The sequence below is a fragment of the Schistocerca gregaria genome, chromosome 2 (assembly GCF_023897955.1).
Source record: "Schistocerca gregaria isolate iqSchGreg1 chromosome 2, iqSchGreg1.2, whole genome shotgun sequence".
NCBI classification, from domain to species: domain Eukaryota; kingdom Metazoa; phylum Arthropoda; class Insecta; order Orthoptera; family Acrididae; genus Schistocerca; species Schistocerca gregaria.
Window position 1 is genome coordinate 717,419,902 of NC_064921.1, and position 18,238 is coordinate 717,438,139.

Below are 18,238 nucleotides of genomic sequence, written 5' to 3' on the forward strand. Positions count from 1 at the left end.
TTGGATATTTTCTCCATTTAATGTTCTTAAACAAGCGAGGTCAGCTATCTGAAAGCGGTAAATTATTTAGGTTTTACAGTAACAGAACAGAGCTGACACCCATAATGTATACAAATAAGAACGTAAGTTAACGAAGCAATTTCCATTAAATAGCTTTTTAAGTGAAAGGATCAGTTTCGCTAAAGGAGAAATGCAGTTGTTTATATTGTAACAAATAAGCTCTCGGTCACAAACATTAAGTCAAAATTGATCTGGTTTCGACGCTACTGTGAGCGTCGTCTTCAGAATTAGACTAACTGTACTAAAACATTAGGTATATAGTACATTAATAAAATTAAAGTTTGTACTGACTCGAAAAGATGCAGTACTTACAAGTTACATATTAAAAAATATCTAAGCCGGAAAGGCGACGTCATGAACTCTTGTGAGGTGGCGAGCCGCTAAGGGCTGCTCGTACTGTGAACAAGGGTTGCAACAAGACTCTGACACGGTCACTGAACCTTAGCAGCTATGTTAAAAGCAGTTGTTTGTGTTTTTTTAGTAGTAGAAAACATAGTGGATAAGGTAAACAGCCTCCATTCATTCCTCTGTAGCTATTGTTTGAGGTGTTTGAATGTACATAGTTTCTCTAACAAATAAATGTTGATTGTTTTGAAATGTTGTTTCACTTCTCAGCACTTCAGCAAGCAAAACAGATACAGAACATACGTTATGCAGTTTGGTTTGCCCATTATTAAACGTTGTCATTGCTAATTCCTCAGTTCCGGTACTATACTCTGACTACGATACTATAGTGTCTGTGTTGTTAAGGAGAACAATATAGTGTTCCTTCAGACAAGCATGCATGTCCAAAGGAACAGACACTGCGGTGGCTACAGCAGTTATGAAATACGTTAAATGTATTAGCAGCGGCGAATACGAACGGCCATCGACAGTATAAAGGAATGAGGACAATGAAAATTTGTGCTGGACCGTTACTAGTACCCGATATTCGCACTTTACGTGAGCAGTCGGTGTAACCGCTTTGAATATCCGTGCACGAATCAAAGCTAAACACTAACTTCTGCAAATAAGAGGGCCTCGCTGACCCATACACCGTGCACCCATAGTCCAGTTGCAAATGCACAAAAGCCTGATAAAACTGGAGGAAACCCACCCTGTCCGCTCCCCAAGACCTGTGGCTGAGGAATTTGATGATGTTCAATGCCTTCAGGGTTCTGGCTTTCAAGTCTCGCAGGTGTGGCAACTATGACAATCTCGAATCAAAATGAGGCCCAGAAACCGCACTGTGTCTAGGCACGACGCTATGAGAAATATCTACTTCAAGGCGGTGACTATGTAAGGTAGTAACTAAATGTTGCAAAAAAAATTTCTTTTACTTTCACTGTGGTTTCCACTTTGCGATCGATCGGAGGATGAAAAAAACGCACTAATATGATTAACTGGCCGCCAAGCTCGCCATTTGACTTTTGTTTATGGGGTTGGATGAAGTCTTAGATGTAAAAACGAAAGCTCAATGCGCGAGATGAACTGTTTGGCCGCATCATGGTCGCTGTTGCCCTCTTGACAGGACGTGCAGAGGCGCTGAGACAAGCAGCACATGTTCTCCAAAGAGTGCAGATATTCAGTGAAGCTGACGATAGGATATTCGAACACTTACCGCGAATTGTGAAACAGCTGTAATGTGACATATACGAAAATGCTTAGATATGAATGAGTTAAAAATATGTAGTTTTCGATTGATACTTAGTAAAACATTTGTTGTAAACGAGACAATATATTGATATAATAGAGAAAATAAGTAACACTGTACATTAAATGTGTCCTATCTCGGTAACCATCTCTAATAGAGCATATATTTATATGAAATTTTTGCTTCAAATGATCGTACGCGTCGTATCTCTCAATATTGACCATAAATCCTGGGACACCGTGTATACAGGGTAATGTCGTTTTATGCAACCCGCAATGTTACTTCTGGCGTTCAAAAATCACGTGAGCTATTTTCATATTCTCTCGCTCGCTACGCGAAAACTATTAATCCTTCAGAATCTGAAGAGGACCTTTTCGTAGAAAATTTGATTTAGTTAAATATTGTACGGGGATACATTTTCTCTGGAGCCCGTTGTTTTCGAACTATTGAAGAAAGAGATACAAAAGTGACCTTGATATACACTTCCATCACCAACCTCATTCCTTGCCTCACGATTCCTAGTACGTTTTTCACGGCACTCCCTCCTAACATTGTACAAAAATTTTCGACTACACGAACTGTTCCTGATAGTGAACTCTTGAATGGGCTATTACGCCACCGATATAGTCGGTTACTTCGTTAACATTAATAATTTAAATGTGCCCATGAGTGGAATGAAAGATAAACGACTTTTGTAAACATTAAGTCAAAACTAATTACGTTGACAATTCAATCCTACATTAACCCTTGCAAAGTACAGTAGATTCGTGGTCAGAACGCCTGAAAAATACAACGACGTAAATGTTTATTTTATGGTGATAAAATTCACAAAATTGTTAGGTAAAATTTACACAAACTTCGGTTATACAATCTGTAAATGCTCTCCGAAGCCGTTAACGTTGTAAGACAAGTCAGTGAAGACCTAACAAGGTCAAACGCGGAAAATACTTAGAGTAGTCCCAAATTTTTGTTCGGTGGAAGTGAGAAATTCCGTAAACAATATGCTAGAAATTCTGCTCGTTGAGGCCTTAGTGTGGGAGTGAGGGTGGGTGTGAAAGTCATTTATGTACGTTTTCCTGGAATAACTCGAAAACTGCGGCCTCTGGCAAAAACGTGTCCCAGTATAAAATTTAACTAAATTAAATTTTCTATAAAAATATCATGTTCGTTTACTTCTGTAGCACTAAGAGTTTGCGCGTAACGATCGAGAGACTATGCTAATTTCAGCGTGGTTTTTGAAGTCAACTAAACTTTGCGGGTTGCATAAAACGACATCGGTAGGGGCACCTGAATCACTCTGTATACAAATGAGGCTGTTTGCCAACACCAGATTTGTGAAAATCGCCATATTTAATTTGGCTTTGGTGCTCTGTGGGGCGTTCTAATATCATACTTACCAACCGACCAAAGTGATTGGTACCTCAGTCACAAGGACTTTTTTTATATTCCAGGAACAGTATTCTTAGGAGTACTGCCACAGAGCACCGACGCCACATTTTTCCAAGAATGTCACCGCGGAAAACCACACTCGCACCCCGGAAAGTATTGCACGTACCTGGCGAGGTTGACCCTGGCCCTCTGCCCACCGCTGAGTGTGATGCCCTTCTCTCCCACCAGCGTCTTGTCGCCGAAAGGCAGCAGCTCGAAGTCCTTGGACAGGGCGCACACCTCCACCACCCGCTTGTACTTCTTCCTGTCGTACGGCTGTCCGAACAGGATGTTCTGCCGCACGGTACCCACGAATATCCACGGCTCCTGGCTCGCGTAGGATACCTTCCCGCCAATCTTGAGCTTCCCACTCGTCGGAGTCAACTCGTTTATCAGCAGGTACAAAAGAGAGCTCTGGAGAAACCAACGGAGATACGTACAATAAATAAGCTTAGCGTTCATTGCAATGCTGTTTCTAGCTCTCCATCTTTAATTTGTTCAAGCAAATTCTTACTTAATTTAAGGGTCATACTTATCAGTAAGGTGGAAGACAACTTTTGAAATAAGGACCGTGATACTGATTGCTGAGATACATAAAACTCATCCTATACGGAGTTTCGCATGACAACAATTAGCGTATAAAATCTACTTAGAAGTTTTTGTGATTTGAGTTTTAAGTTGGTATGGTCCTAAAGTGGCATTGTTGACTACTCTGTCCAAATATTAATTTTGCGCCTTTTATCAAACATGCTGTTTTTCCTTTTTACCCAAACATGTTTCAGCACCTTTGTGCCTTCATCAGTGGGTTTTTGTTTATTGAAAATTATAAAAAGTGAACATATTTTAGGTTGTAACTGGTCTAACAAAATGAGGTCTAAAGAAAGTTTGTTCGTTTTGCGCCGGCCAGAGTGGCCGAGCGGTTGTAGGCGCTACAGTCTGGCACCGCCTGACCGCTTCGGTCGCAGGTTCGAATCCTGCCTCGGGCAAGAATGTGAGTGATGTCGTTAGGTTAGTTAGGTTTAAGTGGTTCTAAGTTCTGGGGGACTGATGACCTCAGAAGTTAAGTCCCATAGTGCTCAGAGCCATTTGGACCATTTTTTGTTCGTTTTGCTTGTTACCGTCATTTTACATTGCATGGTTTTGCAGGATCAACTGTATAGTGTCCTGCACTGATAGCTTATCATGTAAATCAAACTATGTAAATGTGTATTTCATCGGCAAGTTAACACCTCCCTTGATTTTTAGAAACCGTTATTTTGGCGTGTCAAAATGTTTTGCGTATATATTTGTTATTACTCCTCTTTTGTTGTGACGATCCTTCTTCTTTTGCGTCGTGCACACACATATTAACGTACTTTGTGTAATTTCTTTTTTTATAAACGTCTTTTTACTTCGCAAAACATAGTGAGCACAATGTTGTGTTTCCTAACCACGTCGGCGTTCGTTTGATCCCGAGAGAGTTCGCCCCGAATTTGAATTTTGTTTACTTTCTCTCTCTCTCCCTCTAACTGTGTGTGTGTGTGTGTGTGTGTGTGTGTGTGTGTGTGTGTGTGTAAGCTCCTTTAGCTGTTTGTGTTGCCTTTTCTGTAAAGTTCCTTTAATGTGTTAAATAATGTTCCTTTACAGAGTATAGTGTTTTCATTTAAAACTTGATTGCCTTCTGCTATTGCCTTCACACACACACACACACACACACACTAAGTACCTTAATGTGTGTGTACAGTGTACTTATAACGCAAAAGAAGGATCAGTTCCAACAAAACGTCAGTTGTAACAAAGGTACACGTAGAACATTTCGACACGCCAAAATCACGGTTTTTAAAAATCAAGGGAGGCGTTAACTCGCCGATGAAATTCACATTTACATCGTTTGGTTTGCAGATGACAAGCTATCAATGCAGGATACCATACAGTTGGTACTCCAAAATCATACAACGTAAAATCACGGTAAGAAGCAAAATGAGTAAAAACTTGCTTTAGGCCACACTTTGTTGGACCAGTTACAACCCAAAATATGTTCACTTTTTACAGTTTTCAATAAACAAAAACCCAATGATGATGGCATAGAGGTGCACAGAGGTGCTGAAACACGTTTGGCTAAAAAGAGAAAACAGCGTGTTTGAAAAAAGGCGGAACCTATATGCTATAATTTAACTGCAGACACGGAAACAAAGACAAGAGCTGCAGTTTCAAAAGATGAATATTAATGTTTGTTTGTACCTATTAGTTTCTCATGTAGCAAAAAACTCGCGAGTGGTTAAAATTAACAGATCGTAGAGTGTAGACTAGAATCGCACATTGAATTATGGAATACAGTGTGTCTGGAGAATGGAAATTTCTTGAGCTACAGTATAGGTGCTAATTTTAAAAAAATGCCACAGAGCAGGAATAAAGTACATTATGTACTAACAATGTAAATTTCGTTAAAATCTCTCCATTGTTGAGTATCCGTTTCATCATTACTTGATGCTTCTCCAAGATATTAAAGATACTGGCCTGTTTTCAAAATAAATGACAATAAAACAAATTATATAAATACTAAATAATGGATAATTAAATAAATCTTGAGAATCACGTTATGTAATGTGTGTCTTTGTTCAAAAACGTCTTTGCTGATAGAGTATGTACTGGCCTAGCAGTTTAAGAATTTTTGCCTCTATAGTTACTCTACTTACAGTGTTACGTTGGTGGTGGAGGAATAGGAGGCTGTGGAAGTGAAGTTAGTTCTCACCCATATATAGGAGGAGGAGGAGGCTGTGGAAGTGAAGTTAGTTCACACCCATGTTAGACACGGGCAATGCCGACTTGTTTGTCTACCTACAGGAGAAGTTCGTGCCCTATAATTATTTTCCTCGCAGTGACCATGTCTTACAAGGTATTAGATAATTCCGGAAATGAGTGCAATAATACAAATTTCATACTGAAAAACAGAAGTTTATTACGGAGTACTAGATACGTGTTCAATACAGTACCGAGCTGTCTGCAAAGGGTGACTTGAAATTGAATGAAACGGTGCAAAGGAAACTGCGTGATCATATACACACACACAAACACAAACCAAACTATTTACATCACGTTGCCTTACTGCAACTATCCGCCGACAGTGGAGATGGATCACGAACGACCACGTAATTCAACAAGGACTGTGAAAAAGTGAACAAAACTGAGCGAGAAGAACGGGGTGATGATGGCCTTATACATTCGCCTTTGGAACTTTGTTTTGAGCCACCGACCATATGGCTCCAGTACAACACAAGAGGGACTGACCTGAAATAACTGCTCCCGATTTTTCCCTGGCTAATTCAACGGCGAGCAGCCTCTACAGTTGGCAAAAAGGGGTAAGGAGTGCCGATGGCTGCAGAGGAGCATTGTGTTCGGGACCCTCGGCATTAGGCTCTTGGAACTGTAGTGTATTCCTCCGCCTAAGGGCCCAATTTGATGCCCTTTTTACTTGCCTAAGACTTGCAAGGCAGCTCTCTTGCTCTTATCCACAACATTACTTTTAGTCAGTTTAATGTGATGTCTGTGGCACATTACATGCGACAATAGTAGGAATGGGGGAGAATTTTGCGAATGGAGTGGTTGCTCTTGCAGTCTACAATTTAACATCTTCAATTTACCAATTAATTTTTATAATGAAGACACAAAGTTTTAAAGAGAGGACGCCAGCTGCTCTTTCACACGCCCTTCAGAAATGAAGTGCTATATATCGTAAACAACTTTGTGAGAAATAGTGGATGAATTGTGAGGCCTCTGTTCTTGTGCTCTGTGTGATAGATAAGTATATCCTATTACATGTAAGTAAACTTATGTTTGAGATTACTTACATAATACGAGAAACAATTTTATGTTTATCATGTAGATAAAAAAATTCGTCTTTCCAAAGGAATGTTTATTTCGTTTCTAAACTTACACGTTTCACCTGTTCATATAGGCAGCATAAGTGGTCTGTAACAAAACAGTTGTTTATTTATACATTTTTTGTCAGAAGATAGGAAGTGTTTACTGTAAGCACTTCTGACTTACCTTATCATTTATAAATATGTTGTTGTTATTTATCACTTACTTTCATTTTTCTGTTCTCTTCATGTGCCCATACAGAAACTGTCTACTGATAATGCCTAGTATGACAATGTGAAACGTGTTTGGCTAATAACACAATAAAAGTTCAGTTAAAAATACAGAATTGTTATAATCTAAATGGTAAACGTGACTGAAATAGTAGACGGGGAAGAATGGCTACAAATGTTAATAATATTGCTACGGACAGAATGCTGGTCACTAAGATAATATTTCTCCACATTGGTTAAAATATTTCAGGAAATAACCCCACTGGTGAACGGAAAAAAGAAAGAAAGAAAGAACATAATAACTGATTTTCAAATTACAGTTAGGCATCTGATGTTGGCAACATATTGTACAAACGTATCGTGCAAAATAAATAATTAAAAATACAAGTGACTGAAGCTGAAAAATTCTTCCTTTATAAACTTATTTTAAGGAAGTCACAGACATTAATAGATTCCATGTAAGGCAACATGGACAAATCTAAATGTAAGATTTATGGTTCACCAAATGCTAAATATGTATTTCAATCAATGACAGTAAGTTGGATGTAGGCTTGTTTCCTAGAAGTAAAACTCGAAAGGATTTTACAATAAAATGACGACGTATTTCAAGTTGGTAGTAAGACAAGTGCCATATTACATTTCTTTGTAAAAGATTAGCAGGTGAATACATGTGTAACAGACACATGTCACCAGCCATGTGAAGGCTATGATAAGATTAGATGTTGGTAGTAAGACAAGTGCCATATTACATTTCTTTGTAAAAGATTGGCAGGTGTATGTGTAACAGACACATGTCACCAGCCATGTGAAGGCTATGATAAGATTAGATTTTCCGTGGACACTGAGACGATATACAAGGAATAACATTGATGGTTACCGTTTGTTTCAAATCCTTCAAAATGCATAGAAACAGCGAAGAATTAAAATTAGCAAACACTTGAAGAAATTCTTTAAATATAGTATGCAAAATTTAGTGAAGGTGCAGTACCTGACGACCCCAGTTAAATATGAGCATGTGTAAAAGATTTTTATTTTCCTAAAATATCTCAATATTGTCGCTGTTTACTATTTGTTTTACGTGTTCTGGACTTTGACAATAGAAAATAATAAAAATACAGTAAAATAATACAACATATTAAACTGCGAGTAATAACGAAACTCTACGAAACATTACAAATTTTCTATTAAATGGGTCTAAGTTCCAGAATTTCGCTGTCTTAATGGTCTTATTACTTGTTGCATATAGGTCTCCCGTGGTGCAAGGATCCGGCAGGCTTCTGCACATCAGATGTTGTGGGTGCTGCAGGTAGCCGCACTCACAAGACACATTTTCATTTACACTTCCTGAGGTTCTTATTCCATTGTGTATGTCCATCGTGTATGTCCGAAAAGGGGTCGTCTGGGATCGATTTCATGCTTCTTTTTCTCCATTTCTACTGCTGGTTTTTTTTTTTTTTTTTTTGATGTCAGGTGGAGTTGTACCCATAATCTGATAAATTTTAATGATAGGAGTTGGTTGTAGGCAGCAGATCGCAATGCGTCCGGTCTGTCAACGCCGTATCCAGCTGTCTGGCATGTGCTGCGTACTCTGTTACGGAGTGGCGTATTGTCGGGGCAGACGTGCGGAGCACAATATATTGGCATTGAGCCCCAGGCCGTGCCAGTAAGTTTATGTATGATGTTGCTCCGGGAGATACTTTTAGCTTTGTTTCTTGGCAATGATCTTCGAATGTGAGACTACACCTTTGCTCTCAGGTATTGTGGAGTATCGTAGCGACATAGTTGTTTTCCTCTCCAGATAATATTTAACTTCCTTCTGACTTTCTGTTTTTTCAGATGAAAGGGAAAAAACCAGTGTCTTTTTCGTCATAGTATTTGCCGAGGTCTTCGAGGACTGCTGTCAGCTACATCTCCACTTCCTCAATTGTTTTGCCTGGAGTTGCAGTTGCTGTGTCATCTGCATAAATAAATGTTCCTGTTCCTGGGTTGATTGGTTGGTCGTTAGCGTAGATCAGTGATAGTCAATCTGGTCTCTACGGCCCAATAGCGATAGTTCCAGCTTCCATCGCGGCCGGTATCAGGAATGGTTTAAAAAACATTTTAATTAGGTCTTCAAACAAATTTGACATTAAGTATCTGGTAAGTGGCTATTACACGCTTTAACTTGCTGTAACTCTGATTTAAAAATTTTATAAAGCAAAGTTACTTCCCTAACTTACAAATCATTCACTGGTATTGAAAATTAGCGATTCCCATGCATTTGAACTCCGTACTGGGTGGTTTAAATAGCGATGTCATCGTTCATGACCAGATCTCAACAGTCAGGATCACTATACCGTTTTCTGAGGTTAAACTTGTTAACAGGACGTTTCGGTCACATTTTACAAACACAGCACTGCCATGTTTTATGTGTGGTCTTTCAGTCATAAGATCATTTCAGTCATTGTTGGCATCCAGTCTGGTTGTTTTCTGTGGATTTCTTGTATCAGCAAAATGCACAAGCTATACAACTGCAGATGTTGGTCAATAAAACTTCTTTATTCAGTGATATGCCTTTGGTATGAATTAATATTATTATGAGTGCTGACTTTCAGAAAAGCCGTTCTGATTGATCTTGATCCCCACTTTCGTCTTGGTTCTGGTGGCGGTAGGATATGCCGCTAGGATTCCTCCTAACGTTCCCCGGGCTACGACCGATCGTTTGATGTTCCATACTACAAACACGATCTTCTGAGGGGGTCCTTCCTTCTACAGTACTGTCATATTACTTAGTTACAAAGAGCTCTGGAAAAAATAAATGTCTAAACAAGGCTATCAACAGATAAACGTAGCTTCAAAGGCAGTGGCGGATACATATGGGGGGGGGGGGCGTCTTCCTCACCGCCCCCCCTCCCACTCTATTCCCTTGCGGAGCCACTCGCATTGCCACTACCGCCCGTCAGCCCGCACGCTATTCGTTCGTTTCTTTCGCCGGTCGACTCGACTGAATCGAGTTATCGAGTTGTTGTATTTTCCTATGTAGCAAGCGCATCCGCGTCATCGCATTTTATACGTTTCTGTCTGGTACATAGGCAGCTAACACATACCTACGAGATAAGTCGCGGCCATTCTAGTGATGTCGATATTTATTATGTCTGGCATTTGTTCGAGAAAAGCCGAGAATATTCTACTTTTTCTTGTTCAGAGAACCTTCGATACGTAGCGTTATAAAAACGGACTACTCGCCGAATACGAAGCTAGTTTACATTCAGAATAAGAAATATTATGACTGAAGAATGAATAAGTAAAAAATTCTAGTTGTAGCAAGTGCAAGTGTGAATATTAGTCAAAAGTGAGAGTGATCAGTTGATTGTGAAGTGTTAATAATAGTAATTTCTCATTAACATGCCTAATCCGTATTACTATTGATGCGTATATCTCCGGTAATATTGACTTTCAAGAAGATTCCTAGACACGCATTGTTACAATATGCCCTATATCGAATGCACTAGAAAGGAACGTAATCGACAATAAAAGTTCCACACATGTAAATTGCCGGATGACGTCATCATTGGAAACTCGCCCTTATATTATACGTCGTAAGGTACATATTGGCTTGCCGCTTTCACAGTAGGTATTTGTTCACATTCCAAAAAAGTCTGCAAGTGAATATTCTGGCAGAGAATGTTCTCGAAACAACCGAGCCACATATGAAAGGGAAGCAGAGTCGCTGCCAGGTAATGAGTTTGAAAGCTACAATTGTCGCGATAACCTGAAAGTTCACTGTGAATAACTGCGATTATTAGCTGTTACCACGGACTTCAGTCAGTGTTGTGCTTAGTGATGTTAGAAATACGCGGAGTGTGGCCGTGTGTATTTTAGTGCTAATTGTATTAGTGTTGCATTTTTCAGTGCGAATAAAGTGTTTATTCGAGAATAATTGGCATCTAATTTACCTATGCCGTAACAGTATAATAAAATGGATCGTTATGTAATAAGAAAAAGAAAAGTAGAAACATCTGAAGATTCCGGTCACCATTCAGCCACAAAAACACCAACAGATGTACAAGCAGAGCCCAGCACTTCGTCGAAACCTCCACAACAAAATTCATCGACTGATCCCTTTAATCCCATGGATACTGGCAATTACTTGGATATATTAGTGACAGGAAATATTAGTGATGATATAAAGCACAAGCTTCTCACAGCTACAAGGAAAGCTGGAGAAGGTCATATCTTTCCTGCTTCCGAGCACAACAAGAGGGGGCGGTTTGAACGCAGACAAATGCACTTTGAACAGTATCCATGGCTGGTGTTCTTACGAGTTAAAAAGAACTTCTTTGTATTAACTGTTCAATTTTTGTGAATAATAAAATGGTTCGAGGGATGAAATCCATTACTGCCAAGAAACTTTTGACTGAACCACTAATAAAGTCTGCCAAACTTACTGGTAAAGATAGTGACCTTGAGACTCACTCTTAGCTCAAGTACCACGTTGAAGCGTCAATAGATGCAAGATTATTTTTGCGACACTAGACTACCGCGAACTTGAAGTCATACATCAGTTGCCAATAAAAATGGTTCAGATAGCTTTGAACACTATGGGATTTAACATCTGAGGTCATCAGTCCCCTAGAACGTAGAACTACTTAAACCTAACTAACCTAAGGACATCACACACACATCCATGCCCGAGGCAGGATTCGAACCTGCGACCGTAGCGGTCGCGTGGCTCCAGACTGAAGCTCCTAGAACCGCTCGACCACTTCGGCCGGCTGTCGATGTAATTAACCAATTTGCCAGGAAGAATAGGAGCATAGAATTAAGCATTTAAGGAAGAGAACCACGATTGTAACTTTTTTATGTCACTAAGATGCCATTGTTTCGTGTATGTGTATAATCAGTTTATATAAAACTTTCTTAAACTTTGCATGTACCTTCATTATTTTTTATTACGGTAAAATTAAAGGTAGCTCAAGACATTTTTAGTGCCCCTTTCTTGAGGTTTTTCTGTATCTGCCACTGCTCAATGGTGGCAATGGCGCTCTATTGTTACATGATAAATTCCTCAGTACGAGAGTGTACTACCACACTGTCATAAAATAACTGAGACCAAATAATTATATAACAGGGTGCACTGAAAAATAATACTTCAAAATTTTTTGTGTGGAAACTCATAAAATTCTTTAAATAAAGCAAATGTTATTAACATTCTACATTTTTAATCTTCATGTCTATGTACACTCCTGGAAATGGAAAAAAGAACACATTGACACCGGTGTGTCAGACCCACCATACTTGCTCCGGACAATGCGAGAGGGCTGTACAAGCAATGATCACACGCACGGCACAGCGGACACACCAGGAACCGCGGTGTTGGCCGTCGAATGGCGCTAGCTGCGCAGCATTTGTGCACCGCCGCCGTCAGTGTCAGCCACTTTGCCGTGGCATACGGAGCTCCATCGCAGTCTTTAACACTGGTAGCATGCCGCGACAGCGTGGACGTGAACCGTATGTGCAGTTGACGGACTTTGAGCGAGGGCGTATAGTGGGCATGTGGGAGGCCGGGTGGACATACCGGCGAATTGCTCAGCACGTGGGGCGTGAGGTCTCCACAGTACATCGATGTTCTCGCCAGTGGTCGGCGGAAGGTGCACCTGCCCGTCGACCTGGGACCGGACCGCAGCGACGCACGGATGCACGCCAAGATCGTAGGATCCTACGCAGTGCCGTAGGGGACCGCACCGCCACTTCCCAGCAAATTAGGGACACTGTTGCTCCTGGGGTATCGGCGAGGACCATTCGCAACCGTCTCCATGAAGCTGGGCTGCGGTCCCGCACACCGTTAGGCCGTTTTCCGCTCACGCCCCAACATCGTGCAGCCCGCCTCCAGTGGTGTCGCGACAGGCGTGAATGGAGGGACGAATGGAGATGTGTCGTCTTCAGCGATGAGAGTCGCTTCTGCCTTGGTGCCAATTATGGTCGTATGCGTGTTTGGCGCCGTGCAGGTGAGCGCCACAATCAGGACTGCATACGACCGAGGCACACAGGGCCAACACCCGGCATCATGATATGGGGAGCAATCTCCTACACTGGCCGTTCACCTCTGGTGATCGTCGAGGGGACACTGAATAGTGCACGGTACATCCAAACCGTCATCGAACCCATCATTCTACCATTCCTAGACCGGCAAGGGAACTTGCTGTTCCAACAGGACAATGCACGTCCGCATGTATCCCGTTCCACCCAACGTGCTCTAGAAGGTATAAGTCAACTACCCTGGCCAGAAAGATCTCCGGATCTGTCCCCCATTGAGCTTGTTTGGGACTGGATGAAGCGTCGTCTCACGCGGTCTGCACGTCCAGCACGAACGCTGGTCCAACTGAGGCGCCAGGTGGAAATGGCATGGCAAGCCGTTCCACAGGACTACATCCAGTATCTCTACGATCGTCTCCATGGGAGAATAGCAGCCTGCATCGCTGCGAAAGGTGGATATACACTGTACTAGTGCCGACATTGTGCATGCTCTGTTGCCTGTGTCTATGTGCCTGTGGTTCTGTCAGTGTGATCATGTGATGTATCTGACCCCAGGAATGTGTCAATAAAGTTTCCCCTTCCTGGGACAATGAATTCACGGTGTTCTTATTTCAATTTCCAGGAGTGTATTTTTTCTCACCTCAATTCTCTTTTTCATCCTTCTGTATATTATTCTTGTAAGCAACTTGGATGCATGAGCTGTTAAGCTGATCGTGAGATAATTCTCGCACTTGTCAGCTCTTGCCGTCTTAGGAATGGTGTGGATAATAACTTTCTAAAAGTCAGATGATATGTCGCCAGACTCATACATTCTACACAACAACGTGCATAGTCGTTTTGTTGCCCCTTCATGATTTAAGAAATTATGATGGTATGTTATCTATCCCTTCTGCCTTATTTGACCGTAAGTTCTCCAAAGCTCTTTTAAATTCTGATTCTAGTACTGGATCCCCTATCTCTTCTAAATCGACTCCTGTTTCTTCTTCTATCACATTAGACAAATATTCCCCCTCATAGGGCTTTCAATGCGTTCTTTCCATCAATCCGCTATCTTCTCTGCATTTAACAGTGGAATTCCCGTTGCAATCTTAATGTTATCACCCTTGCTTTTAATGTCACCGAAGGTTGTTTTGACTTTCCTGTAAGCTGATTCTGTCCTTCCGTCAATCATTTCTTTTTCGATGTCTTCACATTTTTCCTGCAGCCATTTCGTCTTAGCATCCCTGCACTTCCTATTTATTTCATTAGTCAGCGACTTGTATTTCTGTATTCCTGAGTTTCCCGGGACATTTTTGTACATCCTCCTTTCATCGATCAACTGAAGGTTTTCATCCGTTACCCGTGATTTCTTCGCAGTTACTTTCTTTGTACCTATGTTTTCCTTCCCAACTTTTATGATGGCTCTTTTAGAGATGTCCATTCCCTTCAACCGTACTGCCTACTGAGCTATTCTTTATTGCTGTATCAATAGCCTTAGAGAACTTCAACCATATCTTGTCATTCCTTAGTACTTCCGCCCCCACTTCTTTGCGTCTTGATTCTTCCTGATTAATGTTTTAAACTTCAGCCTACTCTTCATCATTACTATATTGTGATGTGAGTCTATGTCGCTTCCTAGGTACGCCTTACAATCCAGTATCTGAATTCTTTAATCTCTGTCTGCCCATGATGTAATCTAACTGAAATCTTCCCGCATCACCCAGCCTTTTCCAAGTACACCTCTTCCTCTTTTGATTCTTGAGTAGACTATGCTATTACTAGGTGAAATATATTACAGAACTCAGTCTTTCTTCTCTCTCATTCCCTGTCTCAAGCCAATATTTTCCTGTAACCTTTTCTTCTACTCCTTCCCCTACAACTGCATTCCAGTCGCCCATGACCATTAGATTTTCATCCCCCTTTACATACTGTATTACCCTTTCAATATCGTCATTCATTTTCTCTATCTCTTCATCTTTAGCTTGCCACATTGGCATGTACACCTGAACTAATGTTATCAGTGTCGGTTTGCGGTCGATTCTGAAAAGAACAACCCTATCACTGAACTGTTCACAGTGACACACTCTCTGCCCTACCTTCCTATTCATAACGAATTCTATTCCCGTGATACTATTTTCTGTTGCTGCTGATATTATCCTATACTCATCTGACCAGAAATTCTTGTCTTTTTACCACTTCACTTCACTGACCTCTACTGTATCTTGATTCAGCCTTTGCATTTCCCTTTCCAGATTTTCTAGTTTCCCGATCACGTTCAAGCTTCTGACATTTCACTCCCCGACTTGTAGAATATAACCGTTCGTTGATTATTTAATCTTTTTCTCATGGTAACCTCCCCCTTGGCAGTACGCTTCCAGAGATCCGAATGGGGGACTATTCCGGAATATTTTGCCAATGGAGAGATCACTTCTACAATTACAGGCCAAATGTGCTCTGGATACACGTTACGTGACTTTAATACACTGGTTTCCGTTGCCTTCTGCAGCCTAACGCCGTTGATCAGTGCTGATTCTTCCGCCTTTACGGGCAGTTTCCGACCCCTAGGACAAGAGAGTGCCCTGAACCTCTCTCCGCTTCTCCGCCCTCTTTCACAAGGCCGTTGGCATTTTGAAGGTGACTTCTTATACTGGAAGTCTTCAGCCACCAATGCTGATTTTTAATCAAAATGTAAGTAGTGGCAGGATTCGAACCCGGGACCGAAGACGTTTTGATTATGAATCAAAGACGCTGCCCCCAGACCACAGGTGCAAAATCATCCTGGATAAAGTGATATCTATAAAGCTTTCCTTTAAGTTCTGAAAACGGATGAAACACGGTTGCGGCCAAGACGGGACTGTACAGAGGGTGACCGATAACAGTGAACCGAACGCGTCGGATTGTTGCCGATGTCGCAGCGTTCGTGTGTGGTCTGGGATGCTGAAGGTCAGGGTGTTCCATATGACGACGAACTCCTCTAATTCGAAACTCGGTTAGAGTATCCTGCTTCTCATATATCAGAAAACTGTTCAAATGTTTGTGAATTCCTAAAGGGCCAAACTGCTGAAGTCATCGGTCCCTAGACTTACACACTATGTAAACTAACTTAGGCTAAGAACGACACACAAACCCGTGCCCGAAGGAGGACTCGAACCTCCGGCGGGAGGAGCCGCGCAATCCGGAAATGGCGCGTCAAACACTCCGCGCGGCTCTCATACATCGAGGGTTGGGTTGTTCGGGGGAAGAGACCAAACAGCGTGGTCATCGGTCTCATGGGGTTAGGGAACGACGGGGAAGGAAGTCGGCCGTGCCCTTTTCGAAGGAACCATCCCGGCGCTTGCCTGGAGCGGTTTTGGGAAATCACGGAAAACCTAAATCAGGATGGCCGGACGCGGGACTAAACCGTCGCCCTCCCGAATGCGAGTTCAGAGTGCTAACCACTGCGCCAACTCGTTCGGTCATATATCGAGATAGTTATGTTACACACCACTATGTTACATGCTATAATTTGGAGTTCTCATAGCTGCGAAGGGCTACAAATACGTACGCATGATGTTTAAAGATATAGAATGTTAATAACGTTTGTTTTATTTAGAAAGGTATGAGAGTATTAACAGACAAAATTCGGAGGCATTACTTTTCAGCACGCCCTCGAATTCCTCTTCTTCAATTACTGTAAAAAGATGCATCCCATACACTGCTTCAGCCAGTCTGTTTCACCAGGTTGAGATGCCCAGGTTACCCACCCATTCTGAAGGTGTAGTAAAAATTTCTATTGGTATTAGTAAACGTTTTACATTTAAATTTTCGCTCGAAATGTTCGAGTATAATCCACTGCGGCCTTCCTGTCCAGTAGGATTGTCCTCTCAGCAAAAGTTTTTTGTTCTCATGAAACATGCTGGAGAACAAGCCACTACGCACCACTTTTGCACAGGCAGTAGGCCGTATGGGAGAGAGATCAGGTATTGGTTGGCGATGGTTGTTATAGTGTCAGGCGGAGACTGGACACTTTCTGGCTCCGACTTTCAGCAAGCTACGGCGCGAACCCTCTCCTGATTTTTCTGACGTTGTGTCGATGCCAAACGAACATCGTTGTATGACCACGTTGACAGGCAGAAGACCTCAAAGGCAATGCCGGCCGCGCCCAAATATATTCTGTATCAAGGGTATAAACAGACACAACAGCGTCGTCTGAAGTCAAACCTTTCGAAACAAATTAACCGATATTTCATTTCAAAGTTACTGCTGGTTATGCGAACAACAGTTTATACTGGGCGAGACAATCCTATGCCTATGCTACTGGTCGCATACAGAATATTACTAATCCCCAGTCGAGATCAATCAGTTACAAGGAAATCAACTGAGGGCAAGTGCACGGTCTTAAATTTCGGTACGGCTAGATTAATCAAAAGGGGTTTGTCATGCACAGATGCTTTCAGGCCCTAAGGGAAATAAAGATCAACCATGGAGTCCATTCATAAGGATAGAAATTAGCGAACAAGAAAACAAATAGGTAAATGAATAGTGAAATCTAAATGACAGCTCTATTGATCTGATTGAATTACGTTTTCCTGGAGACATAATGAGTCTCAGCTTTATCTTCGACAGGGGGTAGAGGCTGAAGTAAAGAATTAAAATTGTGTGAGAACGCTGAGACTTGAACCCCTATACTCCTACTTATTAAGCAAATGTGTTACCCACCATTCTCGCTAACATACTTCCTCGAACTGCTCTACTCAGATGTGCTGCTTGCCACACACTTGAAGATAGGCTGACGTGTGTAGTTTGTGTAAGGTTGGGCGTTGGACTAGGGTAGACCACGTAGTTGTCTTAGAATGCCAGAGTGGTGGAGTGGATAACACATCTTCCTAGTGAGCAGAAGACCTCCGTTCATTTCCCCAGCCTCCGCACAGTTCATTACTTCAGCTTCTGTCCTTACGAATGATAAGTAATGTGGAATAATCCTGTGGGATCATAATGTGTTTACTTAAACATAAAAATGTATGCAGAAGTTGATCCCACGTTGATAACATAACACAACAGTGAGTCATGATAG

At 41.6% G+C, this 18,238-nt stretch overlaps 1 protein-coding gene across 2 annotated transcripts in view; it reads right to left on the minus strand.

Annotated features, from left to right (window-relative positions):
- The window catches only part of LOC126334845 (ATP-binding cassette sub-family C member 4-like), a 357,709-nt gene that overhangs the window by 153,117 nt on the left and 186,354 nt on the right, over window positions 1–18,238 (minus strand). For both annotated transcript variants that reach the window (XM_049997512.1, XM_049997513.1), the window contains exon 11: window positions 3,249–3,535. In XM_049997512.1, the coding sequence (XP_049853469.1) occupies window positions 3,249–3,535 (287 nt within the window). The remainder of the gene's footprint in view (window positions 1–3,248; window positions 3,536–18,238) is intronic.